The sequence below is a fragment of the Panicum virgatum genome, chromosome 7N (assembly GCF_016808335.1).
Source record: "Panicum virgatum strain AP13 chromosome 7N, P.virgatum_v5, whole genome shotgun sequence".
NCBI lineage: Eukaryota > Viridiplantae > Streptophyta > Magnoliopsida > Poales > Poaceae > Panicum > Panicum virgatum.
In genome coordinates, this window is record NC_053151.1 from 3,842,398 (window position 1) to 3,851,329 (window position 8,932).

The 8,932-nt window shown below is 50.1% G+C and overlaps 1 protein-coding gene across 1 annotated transcript; it reads left to right on the forward strand.

Annotated features, from left to right (window-relative positions):
• The first annotated feature begins 685 nt into the window (after positions 1-685).
• Positions 686-1,087, forward strand: LOC120683078. The gene has a single exon (XM_039965093.1). The coding sequence runs from the start codon at positions 686-688 to the stop codon at positions 1,085-1,087; it is 402 nt and encodes a 133-aa protein (XP_039821027.1).
• The last annotated feature ends 7,845 nt before the right edge of the window (positions 1,088-8,932 follow it).

Sequence of the window (8,932 nt, forward strand, 5' to 3'; positions counted from 1 at the left end):
AGCCGCCGCCTGTCCTAGGCCGCGGCACCTCTTCCCCTACGCCGCCCCTTCCTAGCCGGCTGCTCTCCCCTCCCTGCGCTGCCCAGATTGCTTCTGTTGGCCACTGCTCTACCTCCCTACGCCGCCCAGATTGCATCTATTGGCCGGCTGCTCTCTCCTCCTTGCGCCGCCCATCCCCAAGCCAGCTGCAACTCAGCAGATTGCATCTGTTGATGTCCTGTGTCACCAGCACCTCTACCAACGCCGGTGACACCCTCGACGATGGTGACTCCCTCCTCGATGACATCGCCTCCCTCTTCATCGACGACATCCAGCCTCTGCCGATCCCCATGGCCGCGTACGCCGCCGTCTCCGTGCAGGCGCACATTACCATCAAGTTGGAACTCCGCTCCTCCAACTACACCAAGTGGAGCAACTTCTTCAAGGCAATGTGTGGCAAGTTCGACCTCCTCCGTCACATCACCAGCGCTCCTCCTGATCCATGCACTGATGCCTGGAACGAGGAAGACTGTGCTGTCCGCAGTTGGCTCTACGGCTCTGTCACCGAGGACGTCCTCGACTTCACCATGACGGCCCACCAGACTGCGCGGGAACTTTGGGTCGCCGTCACCACCACTTCCAGGCGAACAAAACCCCTCGCGCCATCTTCTTGAGTCATGTGTTCCATGCGCTTACTCAAGGGTATATGTCCGTCCATGAGTACGCCCAAGCCCTGAAGAAGGCCACCGATGCACTTCGAGACGTTGACAAGCCCGTCGCTGACTCTGAGATGGTGCTGGCCCTTCTCGCCGGCGCTGATCCTCGCTACAGCACCACTGGAGAAATCATCGCAGGCGAGGCGGGCATGACCTTCGTCAAGGCCGTCGATCGCCTCGCCCTCCAGGAGCTGCGCCAGGCAAATCAGGCCAAGATGCCCGCCTCCTCTGCTTTGGTCGCCTCTTCTTCGACTGGGTGCAGTTCCTCCTGCCAGTCTGTGTCATCCTCGACCTCCGTAATGCAGCCACGCCCCAATCAGCAACAGCAGCAAGGTGGCCAGCAGCAGCAACGTCGCCGTAGGGGCAGGCGGTCCAACGGCGGCCAACAGTAGCAGCAGCCACCTCGCACGCCTAACCCTGGCGGCCCATGGATCTGCATCAACCCGTGGGCTGCCCAGGGTGCGCAAGGTGGGAGCGGTGGTACAGGAGGTCAATTCCAGCGCAGCGGTCAGGGCGTTCTTGGCGCCGCTCCTCAGGCTCACGCGGCGCTCACCCCTACCCAGGCACCGGCTCAGTCTCCTTCGTGGGATCAGGCTGGCCTGATTGCCGCTCTTCAGCAGATGGCGCTCGAGGGCAACACATGGGTGATGGACACTGGAGCCTCCACGCACATGCACTCCTCTGAAGGTATACTTCTCTCTCGCCTTCCAGCTGTTCCTCTTCAATTACCGTAGGAAATGGTGCACATATTCCTGTCACATCCTGAGGTTCTTCCGTTCTAGCCACAGATACGTCTAGATTTGTTTTGAACAATGTTCTTATCGTTCCATCCATCATTCGCAACTTATTTTCAATTCGCCAATTCACTCGCGATAACCGTTGTTCTATTGAGTTTGACGCCTCTAGTTTTTCTGTTAAGGACATCAGGACGCGACGAGTGATCCTTCGCTGCGATAGTGCCGGCGACCTCTACACCATCCCTTCAGTTGCTCCCACCACCGCACAAGCCCTCCTTGCAGCCTCCTCCACCTTGTGGCATCGTCACCTCGGTCATCCTAGTCCAACAGTCTTAGCTACTTTAAAACAGAACAATTTGGTTTCATGTAATAAAGTAGATCGCTCGTTGTGTCATGCATGTCAGCTTGGCAAGCACGCGCGTCTTCCGTTTGCTGCTTCTACTTCACAAACTACTTCACCCTTTGAGATAGTTCACTGTGATGTCTGGACCTCACCGGTTGCTAGTATTTCTGGTTGTTCCTACTACTTGGTTTTGTTGGATGATTTTTTGCACTATTGTTGGATGTTCCTGCTTAAGCACAAGTCCGATGTACATCAGCATATCGTTGATTTCATTGCTTATGCTCGCACTCAGTTCGGCCTTCCCATTAAGTGCTTTCAAGCCGATAATGGGACTGAATTTGTTAACCACGCCATGCACACCACCCTCCGCGCCAATGGCATTGTTTTTCACCTTTCATGCCCTTATACCTCTCCACAGAATGGTAAGGCTGAATGCATCCTTCGAACTCTTAACAATTCAGTGCAAACCCTCCTCATCCATGCCTCTATGCCACCCAAGTATTGGGCTGAGGCACTCGTAGCAGCCACCTATCTGCTTAACCGGCGCCCCTCCTCCTCCATTCGTAACGCGATTCCCTATTTTCGCCTCTATAACTCTTATCCCTCTTATGATCACTTGCGTGTCTTTGGTTGCTTGTGTTATCCTAACCTACAGGCCACCTCCTCACACAAGCTCGCACCACGCTCGACAGCATGTGTCTTTTTGGGATATCCGCCTGATCATAAGGGTTATCGTTGTCTTGACCTTACAACGCATCGCATTATTATATCTAGACACGTTGTGTTTGATGAGTCCACCTTTCCCTTCGCTCGTGAGACTCATCCACCCACCACCAGCTCCTTTGATTTCTTACTCGGTCGTGACTTGGATATTGCACCTTTGTTTACTAATCATGCAGCTGGTGGCTCTCCTACGGCTGCTCCGTCTTCCATAGACGTTGAGCAACCGTGCTCGGTACCTGGTGGGAGCGGTGTTGAACCCCCACTAGGGCCCTCGGCATCTCCATCTCTGGGCGGGCGTGGTTTCGTGCCCCCGTCCGGTCCTTCGGCGTCTTCTTCTACGGGTGGGACGGCTTCCAGCCTGCTTCCTGCGCCAGCAGCAGCATCTGCTCCACCTGCGCCTCCTGGTGCGCTCGGTGCTGCTTCTGGTGCGCCTGCTGGTGCTCCTTCTGGGGTGCCTGGAGCGCCTGATGTTGCTGCTCCTCTTCCTACTCCTGGAGCGCCTCCTGGTGCTGCTCCTGGGGCGCCTCGTGGTGCTGTGCCTGACGGACACTATGGTCGAGTGTATAGCCGCCGACCAGCTACTGCTACGGTTCCCTCGCAGCCTGGTCGCCCTCTTCGCAAGTTTCCTCTACCGCAGCTGCAGGGCCACTACCTTGGCCCTCTTCCGGCGCGGTCTTCAGAAGCTCCTCCTCGAGAGCTTCCTCCACTTGAGCCTCCTCGACGTCCGATGAGTGGTTCACCTCCACCGCCGGTCCTTCGCCGCATTACTCGACTCCAGTCTGGTACAATTCAGCCAGTTAGTTACAAGAATTTGTCTGCTGATCATGTCGTTGCTTCTCCCGTTCCGGCCAATTATCGCAGTGCACTTGCGGATCCTAATTGGCGAGTAGCTATGGTAGATGAGTTTCAGGCTCTGGTTGATAATGGTACTTGGCGCCTTGTTCCTCGGCCTCCTGGAGCTAATGTGGTAACTGGCAAGTGGATTTTCAAGCATAAGTTTCATTCAGATGGCTCTCTTGCACGTCATAAAGCTAGATGGGTAGTCCGTGGATTTTCTCAGCAGCATGGCATAGATTATGATGAGACTTTCAGTCCTGTGGTCAAGCCTGCCACCATTCGCACTGTTCTTAGCCTTACTGTATCTCGTCATTGGCCTATTCGTCAGCTCGATGTGAAGAATGCCTTTCTGCATGGACATCTTGATGAGACAGTGTACTGCCAGCAGCCTCCTGGTTTTGCTAATCCTTCACATCCAGATTATGCTTGTCTTCTGCAAAAGTCGCTTTATGGGTTGAAGCAGGCTCCTCGTGCATGGTACCAGCGATTTGCTACATACATTCGTCAGTTGGGGTTTGTTCCATCAGTCTCCGACACTTCCTTGTTTGTTTACAAGGATGGCGCCAGCACTGCTTACCTGCTCCTCTATGTCGATGACATTGTTCTCACTACTTCGTCGATGGATTTGCTTCTCTCCATTATTGGTCGACTTCATGCAGAGTTTGCTATGACTGACTGGGTGATCTACATCACTTTCTAGGGATTTCTGTCACCCGTACTTTAGAGGGTTTATTCTTGTCTCAGCGACAGTACGCCTTGGATCTGCTACAGCGCGCCGGTATGAGCGAGTGCCATTTTACCTTGACGCCAGTTGATAGCAAGTCCAAGCTGTCTGCTACAGATGGTCCTCTGATTGCGGATCCTTCAGAGTATAGGAGTATTATTGGTGCACTGCAGTATCTCACTTTGACTCGTCCTGATTTGGCCTATGCTGTTCAGCAAGTCTGCTTGTTTATACATGATCCGAGGGAACCACATCTTGCACTCGTCAAGCGGATTTTGCGTTATGTCAAGGGCACTCTGGACGTTGGTCTTTCTTTGGGAGTTGGCTCTGTCGACACACTCACAGCATATTCTGATGCTGATTCGGCTGGATGTCCTGATTCCCGACGATCCACCTCAAGCTACTGTGTCTATCTTGGAGATAATCTGGTGTCTTGGTCCTCTAAACGCCAGACTACAGTTTCTCGTTCCAGTACTAAAGCTGAGTACCGGGCAGTGGCACACGTTGTTGCTGAGTGTTGTTGGCTCCGACAGTTGCTTCAGGAGCTTCATGTTCCCCTCGCCAAGGCTACCATTGTTTATTGCGTCAACGTTAGTGCTGTATATATGACTGCTAATCCCGTCCATCATCGTCGCACGAAAGCACATTGAGATTGATATTCATTTTGTTCGCGAGAAGGTGGCTTTGGGAGAGATTCGGGTCTTGCATGTCCCGTCTTTTCATCAGTATGCTGACATCATGACTAAAGGACTTCCTGTCCAATTGTACACTGATTTTAGGACTAGTCTTAGTCTTCGTTTAGCTCCACCTACGACTACGGGCGGGTATTAGAGATATATTGTTGTATTTCCTTGTATTGAGTTTACTTGTACTCCAAGCCATACGGCAATATATAATAGAGGTCACCCCTCTCCTTTGGGTGTGTGGTGTTTCCCCAATTCTCTACAGCTACTCACTGCTTCCATTGCTCTGGATCATTCCTTTTTAGTTTCGGTGCACTCTCATTTGCAGCAATCCAAATTTCAAATCACCTTTCCAGACATCTGATATCGGCTGATCTGATGAATAGTATTCGGCTGGTAGAATGAATAGTATTATGTGAGAGGAAATAAGCCGAAACAAGCCGAGACAAGCCGAGAGCCGATCAGCCGAACAGCCTCACAATTGTTTGTTTCTTACACTGCATCTAAAGTCAGATGCATATTCTATTAAAGTAGTGTGCAAACCTTTGCATGCTCTCTGAAAAAAAAACAGGAAAGAAGAAGAGAAGGTCGCTGGAAGAAATGCACCTCTTTGCAGTTATGTTAGTTCCTTGGAAACAATCCATCACTGTCTGTGATGGCAAAAAAGGTAGGAGAATTCAGTTAGGAAGAGAGGTCTGATCGGTGGCTCCTGTATGTGTGTGATGTATTGTGTCGGTGTTGCTGCATGCAATGCCTTCTCCTCAGTTTAACGAGGCCTTCGATTCTCAGTTGTGGTACCAGTTTTTCAACCATCGTACCTAATATCCGGTAGCCGGTATCCAGTGTTTGGACACACTTGCTCTCTGAAAACATTTTTCATGTATGCATCTGTTCATGAACTTTATTTCAGATAGAGAAGGCTGTGGAGAGGGGGGGACGACCTAAAAGAAACAAAGGTTAGGTAGCATGTCCGTGAATTTTCTCTTTTTTATGAATACCTATTTCTTGCATTGCATCCAAAGTCTCTGCTAAAAAATTCTCTTAAAGAAAAGCACCCAAATCTTTTGCGTGATCTCCAAAGTAAAAGGTCAGCTGGAGATGCTGCTGATATGGCAATTCCATCAAAGTTTGGTGTCTATCCACGGTAGCACTTTTGCTACCAGTGTTGTTGCTATGATCTAGGAGAACACGATGACCATGCATGCATCGCTCCGCTGCACAGTTTGACGAAAAAAGTTGGCAAATTCAGTTAGGAAGAAAGGGCCAATCGCCATGTGAGAACCGCCCAATTTGATACTATTTTAAACGAACCGCCGGTCATTATCATCCAGATGAGAGTTAACACGTGCTTGCCGGAGAGCGTGCCACGTGTTATCCCACATCTAGAGACACGAATAACCGACACGTCATTCATCTAAAATAATATCAAATCCGGTAGTCCCGGTATGTGCTCCAACATACGCCCAGAATCAGCATATACACATACCGTACACAATCGAATACATAGCCAACAATCCACAAGGAGCAGTTATATAAAATCAGAGTTCGAAACTTAATATTACAAGTTCAATATAGGTGGGTTTCAAGCTTCACTTTACAAGCCTTGGGCTCACGCGAGTCATATTAAACAGAGATTTAGAGCTTATTGAAAATACATGCTCTCCCGAAGCTCAGCTACGATAAAACTTACTTAAGATGATGATGCCTTGCTCAAGGACATCACCACAGCAGCAACAGCCTACTCTTCCCCCGCATTAGGATCAGCGGGGTAGAAATGGCCGAACACCACTTCTGACTCACCTGCAACTAGGTTTAGAAAGCACCCTGAGTACAAAAAGGTACTCCGCAAGACTTACGCGATTAAATAAACAAGGATCATGCAAAGGCTCAAGGAGAAGCTTTAAGTTTAAGTACTTATTACATAAGCATAAGCTACCTAGACTATCACCTAGCAAACTTAATTAATCTTGCCCAACCCCCAGAATTTTAGTTGATTAAGAGAGTAACAAACTAAACAATAGATCATTAACAAGACATGAATCCAAAACCAACAATACCGAAACTCTCTAAGAGGAATTCGGCGAACCAAGAGCTTGCTCATATCCGAGAGCGCGGCAATTCGAATTGATTAAATCCTTGCAAGGGTGTACTACTTTACCCACACGACGCGAGGACCATGCGACTTCACCCAACCGATCACGCCGGGCAAGGGGGGTACTCACGTCAACCGTTCCCAACAAGGCTCGATCATTGAACCTCACACCTAGCTTACGAGTAGAGACTTAGTTCCACCAGGGACATCTCTAAACTTTCCTACACATAAGTCCACCTGGGGACACACTAAGCCTCTCTGCATAGCCTGTAGCCACGTAGCTAGGACTGCACATCAATGATCAAGTCAAAGAAGGTAATTGGCTCATCCGTTCCATTATATTGGATATGTGGTAGCACGGAAAGGTGCTCAAGGCCGATGGCATCCACTCGGTCCTTAATCGATCCAAGCGGACTATGCCCATGTGACTTCATTCTCTAGGCCCTACCATTCCGCTCGAACCTCGCTACTACACTCCACTTATCCCAGCTTCTCAAGTGCGATCAAGGATGGATGGTAAATGTGATACTCTAACCCAATCCTTTCTTGCAAGTTATACAAGTATTCAAAGCAAAACTAAGCATCTAGTCAAATTAAGTTAATAGCTGACTAACATGTGGCAAGGACATGGTTAAACAATTCAAGGATGGCTAATGCATCAAAGTAGGTACAAGAATGCAATACATAGATAACATATAACCCAACAGTACCCGGTGAGATAGCTAACTAAATCAGATTAAATAGGTGCAAGAAAAATGCTTAGCTGCTTGCCTGGGTTAACTTCCGGCTCGACCACGAACGGGACTCCAGGCTCCGGCTCAACGGACTCGACGGGTTCCCCGGGTTCGCTCTCCGACGGTCCGGTCACTAAAATGCATGAATGCGATGCAAGAATTAAGAAATGAACTAAACAACAAACAAAAATCATGAAATAAAATAAACATGCAGAGGACTATGCAAAGGGCTCATGAAAATTGGTTTTGCAGCAAAAGCATTTTCCTATAAATAACCATAAATAGAACAATTTTCAGCTAATCAAAACAAGATAAAACAGGAAAGACATGTAAACTAAACTAAACAAATCTAAGAAAATTATCTTTGAAACTAGGCAGCAACACAAGGCTAACAAAACTGGTTTTGCCATTTTATCACTTTCCTGCAAAAAGTTCCACAATAAACCATATTTTGGACAGCAAGCACGAAATCGAAATAAAACCCTAACCAACAGCAAGGAATCACATGAACAAGCTGCACCACTGAAAACTACACCTCACAAGGAGTCTAACAAAATTTGGTTTAGCATTTTTCTAGCAGTACACAAATAACCAAGCAATAAACTCACTTTTGCAAGATAAATCTATAGATAAATCTACAACAAAGTAACATGCAAAACAATATTTTTCCTAAGTAGATCTCAGCTAGAGGAATCTAACAAAACAAGTTTCACAATTTTTGGATCTATACATGATTTTCTATGGATTTTGGAAGTTTGCAGCACAAATAAACCTAAAGAAATACCCTAGCAACAATTGCTAGGTCTACCCGGGGAGAGCCACACCTGCCAGGCCAGAGGCCGACAGGCGGGTCCCACGGGCAGGCGCCCCCGGGCCAAGTCAAGGCAGCCCGGGCGGCCTTGACCCGGGGTGTGCGCGCCCACGGCGCGGCCCGCGCGCGCCGGCGGACGGCGGCGTGAGGCGGCGCGAAGAGGCGGGGCCGGAGCGGACCAGGGGCGACGCGCACGGGGAAGAGGAGGAGTAGGCGAGCCTCATCGGCGGTGATGCGGGCGAGGAGCTGCGGTGGAGGGGCGGCGCGACAGACAGGGGCGGCGGCGCGGCGAAGGCGAGCGGCGGCGGCCCTGCGCAGCGAACGAGAAGGCCGGGTGAGCACCGGAATCGGAGGAGGAGGGCAAGAAGAAGCTCCCCGAGCGACGGATTGAGCCACGGCTCACCGGAGCAGAAGAATCGCGGCGGCGAGCGGCGGCGGCACGACTTGGGGGCGACGGCGATGGAGGAGAGGAAGGCTAGGGTTAGGGTTGAGGGGAACGGGGGTCGGGGCGGGGTCTTGAGGCGATGAGATGAAGGATGGTTGAGCACGGCGC

Excerpts from the sequence above, each read along its gene's own strand:
- LOC120683078 (XM_039965093.1), top strand. The coding sequence starts at position 686 with ATGTCCGTCCATGAGTACGCCCAAGCCCTGAAGAAGGCCACCGATGCA.